Source organism: Cucurbita pepo, chromosome 13 (genome assembly GCF_057944985.1).
Source record: "Cucurbita pepo subsp. pepo isolate OVF chromosome 13, ASM5794498v1, whole genome shotgun sequence".
Taxonomy (NCBI): Eukaryota; Viridiplantae; Streptophyta; class Magnoliopsida; order Cucurbitales; family Cucurbitaceae; genus Cucurbita; species Cucurbita pepo.
The window spans coordinates 13,227,208-13,245,992 of record NC_141810.1 but is presented as its reverse complement, the minus strand read 5'-3'; the positions used below and the strand labels follow the sequence as shown (position 1 = coordinate 13,245,992).

The 18,785-nt window shown below is 40.5% G+C and overlaps 4 protein-coding genes and 1 non-coding gene across 10 annotated transcripts; 4 read left to right on the top strand and 1 right to left on the bottom strand.

Moving 5' to 3' along the window:
* The first annotated feature begins 923 nt into the window (after positions 1–923).
* LOC111808245 (uncharacterized) lies at positions 924–1,964 on the top strand. Its single transcript, XM_023694111.2, has 2 exons — positions 924–1,596; positions 1,712–1,964. The coding sequence occupies exons 1-2, from the start codon at positions 959–961 to the stop codon at positions 1,776–1,778; spliced, it is 705 nt and encodes a 234-aa protein (XP_023549879.2). The 5' UTR covers positions 924–958; the 3' UTR covers positions 1,779–1,964.
* A 1,123-nt stretch (positions 1,965–3,087) lies between these two features.
* LOC111809059 (TOM1-like protein 3) lies at positions 3,088–7,369 on the top strand. 6 transcript variants are annotated; one of them, XM_087116904.1, is made up of 11 exons: positions 3,088–3,498; positions 3,942–3,964; positions 4,098–4,260; positions 5,023–5,101; positions 5,222–5,320; positions 5,419–5,538; positions 5,638–5,786; positions 5,954–6,035; positions 6,153–6,238; positions 6,312–6,506; positions 6,588–7,369. In XM_087116904.1, the coding sequence occupies exons 3-11, from the start codon at positions 4,148–4,150 to the stop codon at positions 7,153–7,155; spliced, it is 1,491 nt and encodes a 496-aa protein (XP_086973030.1). In that variant the 5' UTR covers positions 3,088–3,498; positions 3,942–3,964; positions 4,098–4,147; the 3' UTR covers positions 7,156–7,369. The 6 variants fall into 6 exon arrangements, with proteins under 6 accessions (XP_086973030.1, XP_023551153.2, XP_023551155.2 ...); XM_023695385.2 differs by having other exon boundaries at positions 3,088–3,502; XM_023695389.2 differs by having other exon boundaries at positions 3,089–3,502; positions 5,422–5,538.
* A 68-nt stretch (positions 7,370–7,437) lies between these two features.
* Positions 7,438–10,176, bottom strand: LOC111809060 (magnesium dechelatase SGRL, chloroplastic-like). Its single transcript, XM_023695390.2, has 5 exons — positions 9,938–10,176; positions 8,578–8,751; positions 8,334–8,492; positions 7,812–7,958; positions 7,438–7,731 (listed from the first exon to the last, which is right to left on the bottom strand). Exons 1-5 carry the CDS (start codon positions 10,076–10,078, stop codon positions 7,591–7,593), a joined length of 762 nt encoding a protein of 253 aa, XP_023551158.2. The 5' UTR covers positions 10,079–10,176; the 3' UTR covers positions 7,438–7,590.
* A 1,841-nt stretch (positions 10,177–12,017) lies between these two features.
* LOC111808742 (gibberellin 20 oxidase 3-like) lies at positions 12,018–18,424 on the top strand. Its single transcript, XM_087129573.1, has 4 exons — positions 12,018–12,174; positions 16,869–17,202; positions 17,289–17,610; positions 18,155–18,424. The coding sequence occupies exons 1-4, from the start codon at positions 12,018–12,020 to the stop codon at positions 18,422–18,424; spliced, it is 1,083 nt and encodes a 360-aa protein (XP_086985699.1).
* LOC111791927 (small nucleolar RNA Z247) lies at positions 12,946–13,085 on the top strand. Its single transcript, XR_002814715.1, has one exon. It is a non-coding gene; the product is annotated as a small nucleolar RNA Z247 (small nucleolar RNA).
* Positions 18,425–18,785: the final 361 nt, after the last annotated feature.

Below are 18,785 nucleotides of genomic sequence, written 5' to 3'. Positions count from 1 at the left end.
TTACATATTTAAATAGGTTAATAAATTAATAATTTAGAACCAATAAATTTTTGAAAAATAATTTGTTTAATTGAGTATTTTTGCGAAATTGAAAATTATTATAAATAAATTAAAAAAAAAAGGACTATTTTACATATTTTCCTTTAAAATATATGCAATTTGCAAAAGGACTAAAAAGACATTTGATTAATACAGAATATAATAATTGTTTTTAATATAAAAACGATGAATAGCAGGAGAATTGAGGAGGAAGAAAGTAATAATGACAAATAATCATGTAGACATCCACACGTTGTCCTTCCATTGGATAACAAATTAAAAATAAAATAAAACATTACAAAAAAAAAAAAAAATCCCACAAATCATTCCCAGATTTTTTCAATTAAATTCCAAATAAATAAATAAATAAATAATCTCCTCACATTTAATGCTTGTATTTTCCGTCTTCTATTTTATTTATTTATTTATTTATAAAATCTTCTACTAATTAACAGCCTAACAACCAACATCTGAAACCAAAAGAATAAAAAAAAAAGATATATAAACCTTTTATAAAAGAATATTTAAATTATTCCACCCATTCCCTTAGTTTATAAATTATGGAGAATATATATTAAAAAAAATTCATATTATTTTTACAATCATACCATAGGTTATAATAAATAAATTCTTTATTAATGCGATAATCCTAAGTTTAAACATTAATCACAAAATAATAAATAATAAATAATTTTTGTGAAGCGTAAGGGTGGGATCTCTGTCACCGTACCTTCACGGTAACTCTTCACGGTAACTAGTCCAAGTTACCGTGAAATTGACACGTAGGCGACCGTGTTAAATTACAATTTTCTCCCCCTCCTCTCTCCTCCTATACCCTCCTCTGCCCCTCTAGCTTCAAACGCCGCACCACACGCGATCTCCTCTGCTTTTCTCTCTGTTTCAAGTTTCTTCTACATCCATGGGAAACCCTATCCATACGGCCGAAGACTGCATCATTTTCAGGGGCTGGGACAGTGCCGCCGGGGACGATGACTCTCAATCGGAGTCCGGCGTTTGTTCGCCCACGCTCTGGGGTTCTAATTCTCGAACCAACCTTCAATTTCACCGCTCGCGTAATCGCAGCCTCTCCCCGACGTCTCGGACACAAGCCATAGCCAGAGGTCAACAGGAGCTTATGGAGATGGTCAGGAACATGCCGGAATCCTCCTACGAGTTATCTCTCAAGGATCTTGTTGAACACCATTTGAGTAATTCGGAGCGGCAAGACGGCGATGCCTCGCTAACGCGAGACGATTCCGCCTCTGAAACTTCCTTCCGAAGGGACACCAGCAAGACGAGGAGTGAAACTAGGGCGTTGGTTACCAGAAGTAGAAGCGTCGATAGCGGTGGATTTTACCTAAAAATGTTCCTCCCGCTGCCTTTCGGGCAGATGTCGACCAAAAAGAAGAGGAATCTTAGAACCGATTCGGGGTTGAATAGCAGTTCGAGAGTGTCGCCTAAACCGCCGCCGGTGGACAGAGAGTGGTGGAGGAAGCGATCGAATGAGGGGAGCGTATCCGGCGGCAGTAGTAATAGCACTAGCAGCGAAAGAAGCAGGTAACAAACCAAATCAAATTGTTTATCAATCCAGACAAAAAAAAAAAAAAAAAAAAAACCCCAATTTCATGAATCTTAAGATCATCTGTTTGGTTGTGATGAATTTGATGTGCAGGAATTCAGAATCGCAAGGAGGTTGCTGGTTTTGTATCAGTCCAATGAGGAGTAAAGATCCAGAGTAGAACAGCTTCCATCGAAAGTTTGTTCAAATGAAATGATTCTTCTTAATATGTAATCTTCTCTAAATCACAGCTGAATTTTGCAGCTAAGCTTGTTTATATCTTTTCTCATCTGTATTTTGATTTCCATATGTATATGTATATTTTCAACCAAGAATTCACCTGTTTTTTCCTCCCACTTTCCTTAAATTCAAATGGGATATTAAATTATTACCATATTATGTTAGTGGGAAGACTCGAGGATTGACCTCGAACTTCTTGTTGAAGATTGTTGGGAGGGAGTCCATATCGACTAATTTAGAGGTTGATCATAAATTTATAAGTAAGTAATACATCTCTACTGTGATAATTTCACACGATCTCAAAATCATAAACTAATAAATTCTCTAATATTGCTTATTTTTGGTCCAAAAGAATGAATGCAAGACGTGGGGAAGATGGCCCGCCAAAAACTATTCAATGATTCACAACGTCCGGAAAATTTAAGCCATTTGGCATTATTTGTAGACTTTGGAATAGAGTATATTGTAAAGATTTGAATTCGAATTTTATGTCACTTTAAATATTATACAACATATTGTCAACATCAATATCAAAATGGACCCCTACGATTTGAGTATTTTATTAGTTTTTAAGTTAACGTGGATCATAAATTGTACAAACATCTTTCTATCAGATATGATATCAAAGCTCCGATTAGATAGAGATATGAAACATTTTTCTCTACTAGAGTTTTAAAATTGTGAGACTGATAATGATATATAACATATTAAAGTGAACAATATTTACTAGTAGGTTTGAGCTGTTACGTAATATAATCAAGTATATATACTTTCAATAAAATATATTATCTGTTGAATTATATTTGGGTTGAAAACATAAACGAATAATTTGGAAGATCTCTAAAGAAAAAGAGACAAAGATTCTGTTGTTTACGTTATATCGTCACTCACAAGTAAGCTCCAGCTCCAATTATGGTGGAGTCGAGTAGTGATACGTCAAATTCAAATTCAAATTCAAATTCAAATTTTTTCATTTTAAGTAACATTTGGGCTTGGGCCAGTTAACTTTGGGCCGAGTATTGCAATTTTGGACTGGGATTTTTTAGTTATACACTCGAATTTTAGATCAGAAATGAGCTTATGGGTTGCAAAACGTCATGATTGCAGACCCGACCCATCGGCCCAATTAGCGTTTCGGGTTGACGTACTCAGCAAGTCTACTACGCCATCGATGCGGTTAGATTGGCAAGCCAAGTGGGACCAGATGGTCTATGGTCTTAGTCCAGCAGGAAAACGCGGTTCTACGCTCCAAAACGCATCAGCCACTCCCCAAAGTCTCCCCACACTGAAGACTTAGAAAATGTCAAACCCGGAGACCCAAACCAAAGAAAGAACAAAGAAATCGTAATGGATTCTTATAATGCTTTTTTGATTCCGCTTACCGTTTACTGAATTCATTTGGCTGTTCGGATTCATAGGAATTCATAGGAATTCATAGGAATTCATAGGAATTCGTCTATCACGGGACTCCGTGGTTCGTGTTCTTACGCGGGGTTTCCATTTTTTCCCCATTATTTCATTCTTTTCTTTGTTTGTGGAACTCTGAAAATTCCAAGTTGGGTCTGAAACTAATCGAACAAGCAACCCCTCCACGAAGAAAAGCGAAAACGAAGAACACACACACACACACTTCTCCCCACTTTTGGCTGCTCATTCCCTAGGCAGGTATGCTTCATTTCAGCCCCAGTCCATTTTTCTTTTCCTCTGTTCCATCTATTTCGTTTGTTGATCCTGGCGTTTACTTTTAGATTCTGGGTAATTTTGCTTTTGCTTTAGTTTTTCTGCTTTATGGTTTGCTGCGCCATTTCTGCCTATTATGTGTTATTTTAGAGATTATCATGAATTTATAAGTAAAGAATACCGAAACCCGGCTTCTTCGGCAAAGCTATGAGAGCTAATGCTCAAAGGGTCTTAGTGGGTTATGTTATGATTTGTATGTCCACTTGAATCATCTGTTGTTTGGCTCACAATCGAGTCCGTCCGCCCTCTTCTTCTTTCATCCCTTTTCTATTGAGAAATTTTGCTTATGGGGTTCTTGTTTATTGGCAAGGAATTTGTTGGTGATTCTCTAATCACTTGATATCTTCTTTTTGCTCCTTTTCAGAGTTGCTGCTTTATTTTTTAAAGGTATAAAGGGAGAGCCATTGATGGCAATGATTTCTGATAGACTTCTGTTCCACGACAGAGCTTTGTGTAGTTCACTTCTTAAGGTTACTTTTGTAGCTGAATTTCATAAATCCTGCTGGATTGTGTTTCTCAGGAGATTCAAGGACAGAAGACCCTATTGGGGTGCAAAAGATTCAGAGAGATATGTCTACCAATGCTGCTGCTGCTTGCGCTGAGAGAGCCACAAATGATGTGCTTATAGCTCCTGATTGGGCCATAAACATTGAGCTCTGTGATATTATTAACATGGATCCCAGGTAAAAATCCCAACGTTGTCTGAAATGAATATCTATGAGTTGTTTACACTTACCTTCGTGAACTCGAAACCAACGAAAGCAGGTTTTTGTTGCTGACAAGTTTTTTTTTCCCTTCCAATTGGGTTCTTTGGACTCCACCCATTGTTGTCTGCTTCCGTACTTATAAACTCACGATCCTTAACGATCCTCAACAATCTTTACTTATAAACTCATGATCAACCCTATAATTAGCCGACGTGGGACTCTTTTCCCAACAATCCTCTCCTCGAACAAAGTACACCATAGAGCCTCCCATAAGGCCTATGAAACCCTCGAACAGTCTTCCCTTAATCGAGGCTTGACTCTTTCTCTGGAGCTCTCGAATAAAGTTACACTCTTTGTTCGACACTTAGTCACTTTTGACTACACCTTCGAAGCTTACAACTTATTTGTTCGATATATTAGGATTCTTTTGACATGACTAAGTTAAGGGCATGACTCTGATACCATGTTAGGAATCACGATCCTCTACAATGGTATGATATTGTCCATTTTGAGCATAAGCTCTCTTGGCTTACTTATGATTTCCCCAAAAAGGTCTCGTACCAATGGAGATGTGTTCCTTACTTATGCACCCATGATCAACCCCTTAATTGGCCGATGTAGGACTCCTTTTCCTACAATCCTCAACACGACTAACCAATTATAACTTCTTTCAACCGAATATCTATTCTCTGTTGTGATTTTAAATGTGGACTCTGGCTTTAAATGGGTAATTCATAGGCAAGCAAAGGATGCATTGAAGATACTCAAGAAGCGCCTGGCTAGCAAAAATCCTAAAACACAACTTCTAGCTCTCTATGTGAGTCTTCTTAGTCTTTGTTGAATGTTTACCATAAACAACAATATCAGATTTCTGGGTTGTGCTCTTTTCTTTGTAACAACCAATGGCTGAAACTTAATTTTGTTACTATTGATCCAGGCATTGGATGCTCTAAGCAAAAATTGTGGCGATACTGTTTTTAAGCTGATCGTAGATCGTAATATCCTGCACGAAATGGTTAAAATTGTAAAAAAGAAGGTATCTGTGAACTTCGACATGAATCTATCCTGTGTTACTTGGTTAAGTATACATCGCAAACCCGGACAAACAGTTTAATGTGTTTTTTTAAATCCTAGCAGCCTGATTCGACTGTTCGGGACAAGATATTAACTTTGGTAGATGCATGGCAAGCAACATTTGGGGGTGGCTCCAAGGGAAAGTATCCACAGTACTATGCAGCCTACAATGAATTGAAGGTGAGTTATCTTTTACTCTGATATGTAACCTTTTAAACCTTTGACAGTGTGTTGGGAAATCTTTTTGCAGTACTCATTTGTTTTCGTTTCGTAATACAGAATGCTGGATTTCGATTTCCACCAAGACGAGAGAACGTTGGGCAGTTCTTAAGTCCACCTCAGATACACCCTGTTATTGAGCAACATGCTTCACCCTATGATGATCTTGCTGCTCAGGTTTCTCTTCAGTCTGATGCTTCTGGTTTAAGGTAACGTTTTAATTCCCTTTGGACTCGTCGTTTTGAAAAAGCAACGGGCTATGAAGCGATCCAATGCGTCGGTCCACTTCATTCTTCTAGCTCGAGTCTAGTTGTTTCTTTTCAATTTGTCATTGCCTCTCTGGATTCAACTCTGATTATAATCTGAACTTAAACAGCTTGCCAGAAATTCAAAATGGACAGGGGATAGCAGATGTTTTGTTGGAAATGCTCGATGCGTTAGATCCGAAGACTCCAGAGGTATTCCTCTAAAAGTGTCTTCATGTTGTAAAAGAAAGAGTTTGAGGAAACTCATATGAGACATAATGCACAATTTGTCCTTTTTCGTTCGACATTTTGACTATTTCATGTCGACAGGCTTTGAAGCATGAAGTTATTGTCGATCTTGTTGATCAATGCCGTTCCTACCAGAGCCGTGTCGTGATACTTGTGAATGAGTCAACGTAAGATATCGTGCCAGCTTTATTTATTACCGTAGACTTAACCTCTGACTTGTGCTGTTTGCTCCCATTTCAGAGATGAGGAACGGTTATGTCAAGGATTGGTGTTGAATGACAGTCTGCAGCGTGTACTCAGCTACCATGATGACATTGCAAAAGGAACGTTTACAACGGAAGCTAGAAGAACAGAACCTCCTCCCGTTCCATCGGTTCCATATATGGACCCCGAGGAGGATGAGTCAGAAGATGATTTTACACCATTAGCTCGCAGGTGCCAATAATTGAGTCCCCTTACCTTGTTCCATTCTATAAAAAGTAGAATGTCATTGTAACTGTTATACATGACTTGCAGGTCAACAAGAGATCACATTTATGCAAGGGACAGGAAACTGGCAAACGGTCAATCATCTCGAGTAAGTCCGCTTCCTTCACCCTCATTAAAGAAGACAACTGGTGCAGAAATGATTGATCATCTTAGCGGCGATGTGTACAAGCGTGAAGGGTCTCCAAGGACGGTAGAGCCACCATCTTATACACCTACAACTTCCCCACCTTCACCAACAACTTCATCTTCCTCACCTTTCTACACCAGACAGCCTTTATTCGTCGAGCCACCCCCAAGAAGCATGTCCACAAACCCGCCCTCCGCAACACCAAGCTCCCTCCCTCCCCCACCCTCAAGATATAATCAAAGACAACAATATTTTGAGCAACAAAAAGCTGTTACAGGAGGCACTTCGCCCCATTTGAGCAACGGCTATAGTTCTTATGACAAGATAGTCGGGAATACCAAGAATCTGTCGCTTGGTCCTTCCACCCCGACCAGAGCTGCAGAGCATGAGGAGGCCCTTTTCAAAGAACTGGTGGATTTTTCCAAGGCCAACACATCTTCATCCTCCAAATCCAACCGACCATTCTGAGACTCGAATAGTAAAGACTGACCTTATTTTTTCTTTGTCGTCGTTCTAGTATAGGCAGGCGATTGTGAGGTTCCTTAATGAGGTTGTTGCATATTCATGAACAAAGCCATCCATTTTGTAAGGAAGTAGGTGTTAGAATTTGTTCATGTTGTTTTGGATGGGTCTTAGATTGAGCCACTGATCTGCATACATTATATATTATGTTCATTTGGCATCTCTTTTGTTCCGTAACATACAACACTTTGTCAACATGCCAATGGGTCTTAGATTCTGAAAACACAATGCAGGAACAAATATGCCTTTATTGGTCAAAGAATAAAGTGATTCATACATTCAACAGAACAAGAGTACTCTTTTGCTCCTTCCACAAAGAAATTGCATTAAATGGAGAATAAAACTTATTAAGACAGCAGTTTCTTAGAGATAAGCAGTTTATCAGTTCACCAGTTTATGCAATGCAGTACAGATAATGAAGGCAAAGAGAGCTTGAAAGATTGATTTTGGGCTACTCAACTTTTTAGGAGAGGGCACGTCCTTGCTACTCCTTAGAAGCCCTTGCATATGATGATGCCTCCCCTGGAAAGTGTAGGCAAAGCAAAGTTTGAGAAACAAGACGTCAAGTCAATGAAATTTTCATAACATCTTATCAAGTTTACCAGTACAGCATCCTTGAGTGGCCCCCAGCATTCGAGTCTATTGTACTTCGGCGAGCTAGAATGAAAATATACCCTGACCAAGGCATCTAGCAGCTCAGGATTCTCCCCAAACAATATTGAATCTCCATACAGGACAGATTCAAGCACCTGGTTTAACAAAAAGAGAGGCATTTAGTCTTATTATAGCATTTCGATTGTTGTAGGTTGAATATGAGAGTTCCTGTAACCATCCAAGCTCAAGCTCACTGCTAACAGATATTGTCCGCTTTTTCCCGGTGACACAGTTTTAAAACGTGTCTAATAAAGAGAGGTTTCCACACCCTTATAAGGGATGCTTCGTTCTCCTCTCCAACCAATGTAGGATCTCACAAGAAAAATATGCACTGGCCGGGAATTGTACCCCAGTCTATACCGTGGCAGGGTACTATTCTACCGCTAAACTACCATGACAGGGAATCGAGCCAGGGCTGTTACAGTTCCCCATGTCAAACTTTGAGATATAGTAATAGAAAATAAACTTACAAGAGGCAATTCTTTGGAGAAAATGTGGTATCTAAACTCTGCAGCAAGGTCGAGCAAAGAATTAGGACCGCTGACATAGCAATGAACATGAAGACACATTTCATCCTTTACTTTCTTCCACTCAGCAACCACATCATCCTTGTTGTACCACCCTCTCAACTATGAACATTCACAGACCCAAAAATGAGAAGAAAAGAACAATGTATTGTTCCATTAAGATAGTGAAGTAGCCATAGATTTGTACCTGATCAAGGTTGATAACATCAGAGATGGTTAAGGTGAGATTAGCAGTGAAGTCACAGTGTGATAGTATGTATGTTCTTGGGATGATCCCTGCACACTTCTTCACCTCTCTAGTGAATTCAACTTTTAGCTTTGTAGCTTCAAATCTTGCTGGAGGAACCAATATCCTAACAGCCTACCAATGATCAATGCATAATAAGAACCAGCAAGAACCCTTTTGAATTTTGGCTGCTTTGATTCAATAATTGTTCAAACTGTTCAAGAAATTTCATTTGAAGGAACCAACTAAGCAAATTACATGATGGGTTTTGTAAACATCATCCAGCATTTACTGTTCACAATAGTAACTCAACTGCTGAACTTCTTAGCAATATCTACGGACATTGCACAATGAAAATCCAGCAACCCATTTCATATGCATCATCGAGAATTTTAGCCTTAGTGTTGAGGATGGTTGGGAGAGGAGTTCCATATCAACTAATTAAGGGGTTGATCAAGGGTTTATAAGTAAGGAATACATCTCTATTGGTATGAGGCCTTTTACGAAAACCAAAAGCAAAACCATGAGAGCTTATGCTCAAAGTGTACAATATCATACCATTGTGGAGGGTCGTGATTCCTAACATGGTATCAGAGTCATATCCTTAACTTAACCATGTCAATAGAATCCTCAAACGTCGAACAAAGAAGTTGAGAGCCTTGAAAGTGTAGTCAAAAGTAACAAAGGGTATACTTTGTCCAGAGAAGGAGTCGAGCCTCGATTAAGGGGAGGCTATTCAAAGGCTCCATAGACCTCAAGGGAAACTCTATGGTATACTTTGTTCGAGGGTTCCAGAGAAGGAGTCAAGCCTCTATTAAGGGGAGGCTGTTCGAGGGCTTCATAGGCCTCAAGGGAGGCTCTATGACTTTGTTCGAGGGGAAGATGATTGAGGATTGTTGGAAAATGAGTCTTACATTGGCTAATTAAAGGGTTGATCATAAGTTTATTAGACAGGAATACCATCTCCATTGATATAAAGCCTTAAGCAAAGCCACGAGAATTCATGCTTAAAGTGAACAATATCATACCATTGTGGAGAGTGGAGGGTCGCGATTTCTTACGATACATTCTCAAAGAAACCCAAAACTCAACAACAGAATCCTTTTAACTCTCAGGCTTCAAGTCGATCGAGAAGGAAACCACAAACATTGAAGAACAAAATGCAGATCAAAATCAGACAAGGAAAATCTCTAAGCACGACATTAACAGAACACAATAGATTCATTCACCCACAAAAAACCCTTCAAATCAACCGAGATTGAATCAAACCCAGACGACCTAGAAACAAATGGAAAGAACAGAGAAGGAAAGAGAATGGTACCTCAGAGACGAGAGTATTGTAAGAAGCCTGAGTCCTACGAAAAGAAGAACACAGAACAACAGGCTTCTTCCTCACAACAAATTCGAACTTAGGCTTGGCTGGCAATCGAAGAACAGAGTAAGAAGCACACTGAAAAGCCATGGAAGACGACGCATAACAACTTACGGCTCTTCTTCTTCACCTTCATCTTTCAAAATCAGATTCAGAATCAGAACCAGAGGCAGCCATTGTCGTCTGGTTTGCAGTCGCTCATGTGGACAATGATTCAAAGACCTTCGCGTTGGCCCAAAATCCAAGTCCGCCCATCTCCCTCCACACACATTCATCTTCCTTTCCACGATTTTAATTATAAAAAATAAGGTGAGGCTAAGTTTTTTCTGATTGGTTGAGGGTTTTCAATTTTGTGACACGTCATCATCTCCGGTCCATTCTTTGATAACTTCTGGATAATGTGCTTACGTGGCTAAATCTAGCGCTTACACGTATTAATTATTATTTTAATATTATCCAAATTTTAGGATGAATTTGGTAAAATGAAAATTTTAGAGTAAAAATTGAACTTAATAAAAAAATTAGAAAAATAAATATAAAAAATTTATAAGGAATGAAAATGTATGGGATGTTTGAGCTATGGGCTTATTCCCGTTTCGATCCTCGAGAATTTTTGAGTGTGGAATTCCTAAAAGAATAAATAGAAAATTTAGTGGGAACGAGAAATAAAATATGTGGCAGAAACGAAGACATTCGATTAAGGGCACTAGCTACCCTTTCTTTGTCTGGATTCGTGACGGGAGACAGGAAACTCCGTCTATACTATAGCTTGAGACGAGACCCAGGAGGCAGCAAGCGTAGTTTACGGAGCGGGAGTGATAGTTCCAATAGCGAAGGAATTAGAATGGCGACCGCAAAGGATACGGAGCGTTTAGGCTAATGGTACTACTAGTCAACTACACTCGTAGATGATTTATGCGCTAACTAGGGAAACTTTCCTCATCCTCGCTTGTGGACATTTCTACTTGTCATTTTATCCATATCCAAAACTTTACGAGATCATCGAGTATAAGTATGTCTCGTTTATGTCCCCTTACCAAAGGAGGGTAAAAATGTCTTTTGAACTCTAAGTTTGAGATCTAGACTTGAAATAGTTTGAACATTAAGAAGTTCATAATATTTTCATAATGATTTTAAAACCGTCTGCTAGGAAGAGATTTCCATTATCAGAAATCATGAAAATGGGAGAGATGATGGATTTTGTGTCGGGCCGAAAGCATGGGATGATTTGGAGGGTTTAAGGTATATGTAAGTTGCTAGAGGCCCCTCCTAATTATATGACGAATCGATCAACTTTTAAAAGGCATGGATTCTTTCATTTCTTTGAAGGGTTTGCCCGACATTTTCTTAGTAATGATAAGACCAATGATGTAACGCCTAGGTTGTCTGAACTCTTCTTTACACGTTTTTTCTTATTAAGAGTGTTCGTGGGTTGGATCGAGTTTAGATTGAAACATTTTTTTCGATCAAGTTGTAAATTTGTTCTAACCCAACACAACGATAATTATTTTGTGTAAAACCAACAGTACCTAATGAACAAAAGTAAACAATATCTCCTAGAAGTGAATTTGGGTTATTACAAATGATATCAAACTCAGACACCAGACGGTGTACTAGCGAGGATACTAGCTCTCAAGAGAGGTAGACTATGAGATCTCACATCGGTTCGAGAGGGAAACAAAGCATTCCTTATAAGGGCGTGAAAACCTCTTCTTAATAGACGCGATATGTAATGGACCAAAGCGGACAATATCTGTTAATAGTGGGTTTAGATTGTTATAAAGGATCGTGCATATTAGGATAGATGGATCGAGTCTTTTGAACATCAAACGAAAAAAAGAGGCCCCCCATTGAAACAACATTGTTACGAGGTTGATGAGTGCATGTGGGGGTCGGAGCATCTACCTTTGTTTATGTCTCTTATGATGTCACATTACAAATCATTAACACAACTTAAAATGAGCAAATAAATATAAATGGTGGTGAGAGAGTTCCTCACAATTCATTGAGCCTCACTTGTTTTATGGCAATGGATTCAAGTAGCCCATTGTTGGTCCTCTCCTCTCAGTTCATATGGCCTAAAGAGGATTTAGTGGACGCATATGATGAGAAGCTCAGTGAGCCACACGTCGACCTTCACGGCTTCCTCAAGGGCGATCAAAAGGCCACCATCGAAGCTTCCCACTGTTAAACCTAAAATAGATCATAACTGTATATACTAAAATAGTCTAAGATTTACTAGTTTATGATTTGAAGGGTTTGTTACCAAATCTATGATTTTATGGTTTGTTACCAAATCATAGATTTGGAATGTAATCTTCATTATACGCATCTATAAATACATGAGGTCGTGACCCATATAGGTCATCGTGCCATTCAATCTAACATGGTATCAGAGCCAAGGTTTATTTTTTAAACTCCTCGCCATGTCTTCTTCCTCCTCTCCATCCACCATCTCCAACACCGTCTCAACTACCATGGCGACTTTTGGCCTTAAACAATATCCAATCCCTCTACACCATGTTGTCACAATTCGTCTAACCAAAAACAACTTCATCATATGGCGTGCCCAGCTCCTCCCCTACCTACGGAGTACGAAGCTTATGGGCTACCTCGATGGCACCAATGTTGCACCTGCCAAGCTGATCCCTTCCTCAACTGCTGCTGGTGCTGAGCTGGTCTCTAATCCGGCCTATAATCAGTGGTATGATCAGGATCAACAAGTCCTTAGCGGCCTTCTCTCCTCCATGTCTGAGGAGATTCTTCATGATGTGGTTGCCGCTACTACGTCCAAGGAGGCGTGGGATACCCTGCAGCGGATGTTTTCATCGTCAACTCGTGCTCGCACTACTCAGATTCGTGTTGAGCTTGCCACGTCCAAGAAACGAGATCAATCTGCTGCAAATTATTTTTGCAAGATCAAAGGGCTAGCCACCGAGCTGGCCGCCGCCGGCTCTGCCTTGCAGGATGATGATGTGATCGCGTATCTTCTCGCTGGTCTTGGCCCTGACTATGATCCCTTCGTCACCTCAATGACTACCAAGAGTGAAGCCCTCACCCTTGATGATGTGTTTGCACATCTAATGACGTATGAAGCTCGCCAACTACAACACCAGGCTGAACTTCAGTTAAATCTTGGATCTTCTGCCAATTATGCTAGTCGTGGTGGTCAGCAGAAGAATCGTGGGCGTAGGGATCGCGGTCGTGGTCGTTCTCAAGGTTATGCACCCTCTCGTCCTGCTGGTGATCGTCGTGGCCCTTCTGCTCGTCCTTCCTGCCAGATCTGCGGCAAAGTGGGGCATACTGCTATCCGCTGCTGGCATAGGATGGATGAGTCCTATCAAGATGAACCTTCTTCTGCTCCTCCTACGGCACTGGCGGCTACTTCCTCTTACAAGATTGACCCAAATTGGTACAGCGACACAGGCGCTACGGACCATATCACCAGTGACCTGGATCGTCTCGCTGTGCGTGAACGTTATCATGGAGGTGAACAAGTTCAAGTCGGCAATGGAGCAGGTTTGCGTGTTTTGCATACTGGTCATTCTCTAATTAATACTGCTACTCGTCCTCTTGCGTTGCGTAATATTTTGCATGTGCCTGAAATTTCCAAACATCTTCTTTCTGTTCATAAATTTTCTCGTGATAATGACGTATTTTTTGAATTCCATCCTTGGCATTTTTCTATAAAGGATCGACAGTCGAGGAAAAGTCTCCTAAATGGGAGGTGTGAATCTGGTCTTTATCCTATTAAGCCATCCGATGTCGATAATCTCAAGCACGCCTTGGTGAGCAGATCTACTACTCACGCCCAATGGCATGCTCGTCTTGGACATCCTTCATCTCAAGTAATAAAATCCATTTTGCGTCTAAATAATATTTCGTGTGCTAGTGAGTCATCTTTGTCAGTTTGTAATGCGTGTCAGTTAGCAAAGAGTCATCGATTACCATATACTAGTTTTTCCCATAGGTCTTCGTCACCTTTGGAACTTATTTTTTCGGATGTTTGGGGCCCTGCACCTCCATCTGTTGGGGGTTTTAAATATTATATTAGTTTCATTGATGATTTCAGTAAATTTTCGTGGATCTATTTGATGCATGATCGTACAGAAGCTCCTCGTATATTTTTGCAATTCCAAGCTCATGTTGAGCGCCTCCTAGATACTAAAATCAAGTGGGTTCAATCTGATTGGGGTGGGGAATATCAGAAAATTCACAACACATTTTTTCGTTCCCTTGGAATTGGTCATCGTGTTTCGTGCCCTCACACACATCAACAAAATGGGTCTGCTGAACGCAAGCATCGTCATATTGTTGAAACTGGCCTAGCCCTTCTAGCTCATGCTCATGTACCTATTAAATTTTGGGACGACGCGTTTCTTACAGCCACATATCTCATCAATCGTCTTCCTACTCGTGTCATCGATAAAAAATGCCCCTTAGAGCTTCTTTTTCATACCCCACCAAATTACTCCTTATTAAAAATTTTTGGGTGTGCTTGTTGGCCTCATCTTCGTCCTTATAACAAACAAAAGCTCTCTTTTCGATCAAAGGAATGTGTCTTTCTAGGCTACAGTTCTTCACATAAAGGGTATAAGTGTCTTGACACCGATTCTGGTCGTGTCTATATGTCTAGAGATGTCATATTTGATGAAAATGTTTTTCCATTCAAGAGAGCCTCACCTAATTCTTCCCCAATCATGCAGTCGACGCATAATGCCCCTGATTTGTGCACCTTGCATTTGGGTAATAGCAGTACTAATTTGGAGAATGATCACATGCATATGTCTGGGCCTACTAACTCTTTGGATGCAGAAAATTTGGTGTCTACATCAGCTTCGGAATTGCCGCAACAATCCTCCGCGTCGCTGCCATTCGAATCGGCGTTGGTTGTTCCGCCAATGATTGAGGCATCGGCTTCTCCGCCAGCAGATGATATTGCGCAATGCCCGGTCGAATCCTCGGCCGTTGGTCAACCAACTGCTGTAGCATCGGTTGCTCCCCTCGCAACGGCTGATACGGCCGTCCCCTCAAATGTGGATTCTGCACCTACTACTCATCCGTATGGTACTCGATTGAAGCACAATATCAAGAAACCCAAGGTGCGTACAGATGGAACAGTAACATATCTTGTAGCTCGGTCTTCTGCCTCTGAACCTACTTCACATATTACTGCTATGGAGCATCCCCTCTGGCGTCAGGCAATGAATGATGAATTTCAGGCACTTCAAAAAAATAAGACATGGCACTTAGTTCCTCCTCGTGCTGGTCTTAACGTTATTGATTGCAAATGGGTTTTCAAACTCAAACAAAAGCCAGATGGCTCTATTGATCGCTACAAAGCACGCCTGGTTGCTAAAGGTTTTAAACAGCAGTATGGCGTCGATTATGATGATACCTTTAGTCCAGTTGTTAAGCCCACTACCATTCGGCTCTTATTATCTCTTGCTATTTCTCGTGGTTGGGCTATTCGGCAGATTGATATTCAAAATGCTTTTCTTCATGGCCTTCTTAATGAAGATGTTTATATGAAGCAGCCCCCTGGATTTGTGGATTCTCAACACCCTGGTTATCTCTGCAAGCTGGATAAGTCGCTTTATGGCCTTAAACAAGCTCCGCGTGCCTGGTTTTCTCGCCTTAGCTCCAAACTATTACAGCTGGATTTTACACCTTCAAAGGCTGATGTCTCTCTTTTTATTTTTAACAAAACGGGCATTCAGATGTATATTCTCATCTACGTTGATGATATTATTATCATCAGCTCATCTTCTACGGCTACTGAGAAACTTCTTACACAGCTTCAGGATGATTTTGCCGTCAAGGATCTTGGTATTTTGAGTTATTTTCTTGGGATTGAGGTCCGCCATACTTCTAGTGGACTTATTCTGACACAACATAAATACATTCGAGATTTATTAGCCAGAACCAATATGCTCACCTCCAAAGGTGTGCCCACACCTATGCTTCCCAGTGAGAAGTTGTTATTGAATGGTGGTGAAAAGCTCTCACCTGAGGATACTACTCGCTATCGAAGTGTCGTTGGTGCTCTCCAATATTTGTCTCTGACACGTCCTGATATATCCTTCTGTGTCAACAGAGTGTGTCAGTTCATGTCCTCTCCGACTTCTATACATTGGGCGGCAGTCAAACGAATTCTCCGTTATCTACATGACACTATTGATATGGGTTTGTGTCTTACAAAGTCCAGCACTGATTTGTTGAGTGCCTTTTCAGATGCTGATTGGGCTGGGAATCCTGATGATCGTCGAAGCACTGGAGGCTATGTGATCTTCTTTGGTGGCAATCTTATCTCTTGGAGTTCGAGGAAACAATCGACAGTTTCTCGTTCTAGTACGGAAGCCGAATATAAGGCGGTTGCTGATGCCACTGCCGAATTAATTTGGATCCAAGTTCTCTTGCGTGAGCTCGGGATCTCGCAAGCGCGAGCGCCTAGCCTATGGTGTGACAACATTGGTGCCACCTACCTATCCGCCAATCCAATCTTTCATCGACGGACGAAGCATGTTGAGGTTGATTATCACTTCGTTCGTGAACGAGTATCGACTCGTCAGCTTGATGTTCGACTCATATCTTCCAAGGATCAGCTCGCCGATATCATGACAAAGCCACTGCCAGCTCCTTCTTTTAGCTATTTTAGGCGCAATCTGAACTTAGTAGTACATCGTCCAGATTGAGGGGGGGTGTTAAACCTAAAATAGATCATAACTGTATATACTAAAATAGTCTAAGATTTACTAGTTTATGATTTGAAGGGTTTGTTACCAAATCTATGATTTTATGGTTTGTTACCAAATCATAGATTTGGAATGTAATCTTCATTATACGCATCTATAAATACATGAGGTCGTGACCCATATAGGTCATCGTGCCATTCAATCTAACACCCACATCGTAAGGACAGCCTGCATGAAACATGGGTTCTTCCAAGTGATCAACCATGGCGTGGATCAAAGCCTGTTGGCCACCGCCCTTGACAAAATGGGCCCTCTTTTTAACCTCCCTTTCAACCTTAAAACCACGGCCTCTACCAAAATGTGGGGCTTTTCCACTGCCCATTCTAATCGCTTTTCCTCAAAGCTGCCTTGGAAGGAAACTTTCTCCTTTGGGTTTGACCATTGCAAAAGCTCCAATAATGAACCCCTTGTGGTGGATTTCTTCTCTTCCATGCTAGGCCATGAATTTCAAGAAATAGGGTAAGATCGATGAATTTTAATAATGGGTTTTCTATAAAATGTGCGTTGTTGTGCGATCGCGATCGTAACAGTGGTTCAATTAATAGGGCTTTATATGAGAAGTATTGCGAGGCCATGAGGGACTTGGGGCTTGCATTAACGGAGCTTTTGGGCATAAGTTTGGGCGTGGAGAGGTCACATTTTCGCAAGTTTTTTGAGGATGGAACCTCCATAATGCGATTGAATAGCTACCCAATATGCGAACAAGGCAGCGTGGCCCTTGGCACAGGGCCTCATTGTGATCCAACAGGCTTGACCATCCTCCACCAGGACCAGGTCGGTGGCCTTGAAGTCTTCGCCGACAACAAATGGCACACCGTTCCACCATCTCAAAATGCACTCGTTATTAACGTTGGTGACATCTTCATGGTTAGTTCCCCAAACTAAATACAAAATCAAACCCTTTTCCTTTTCAAATACAACAAAGGGACGTTAACGATTAATTACTCGAAACATCCACTTTTACTTCCTAAAATGATTATCAATCTCGGTTACCCGAACTCTTACCTTATAACCATTTTCTGTAATTACCTGCTCCAAGCACATAATCCTTATCTTGATAACCATTAGTGGCTGATTACCCGATACACATAGTGTGTAATACCATATGAAAATCAACATCCCTTTTTATTTCTTAAAATAATTATCAATGACGGGTTACCTGAAACAACATGTAACCCTTATTTTGATGACCATTTTCTGCAATCACCCAGTATGGTAAACATTAGTGTCGGGTTATACACACAACATATAACCTTTACCGCATGAAAATCAATATCCCTCTTTATTGATAACCATTTTCTGCAACCAGCACGTAGAGTGACTATTAATGACGGGTTACCTAAAACACACGGCTCATAACTCATATTCAAATTATCACTTGACCTAATTTAGGTTGAACATTTTTGTGAAGGCACTTTGTAATGGGGAATACAAAAGCTGCGTGCACCGGGCGTTGGTGAACAAACACAAGGAGAGGAGGTCGTTGGCATTTTTCCTTTGTCCGAGGAAAGACAAGGTGGTGAGGCCACCGGAGAAACTTGTTGTCGGCGGTGGGTCGAGGAAGTATCCGGATTTTGCCTGGTCGGAGCTGCTTGAATTCACTCAGAAATATTACAGAGCTGATGCTGTAACTCTTCAGAACTTTACCAAATGGGTCGTGTCGGCGAGGCCATGTGAGTGAAATAGTGGATTGTTTGGTTAAGTTTGAAGCTTTATGTTTTGTACTAAGATTAAGAGACTCCAATAATTGCGAGTGAAATAGTGAATCAATATATATCTATTGCGGTTCGAGTTGTCGGTGCCCACGTTAATTAATTAAGATCGTATCTTTACGCGACTTTTTCGGAAAATCAAAAGCAAAATTATGAGAGCTTATGCTCAAATCTCGAGAGTATAATTATAGTGAAATTTGAGATAGAGATTGTCGAGAAAGGTGTCACTAAAACCTTGTTGACCTAAATTGAAGTGGCGTTGGTAGATACCCTGCTAGTAGATATTGTCTATTTTGACTCGTTATGTATCGTCGTCAGCCTCACGGTTTT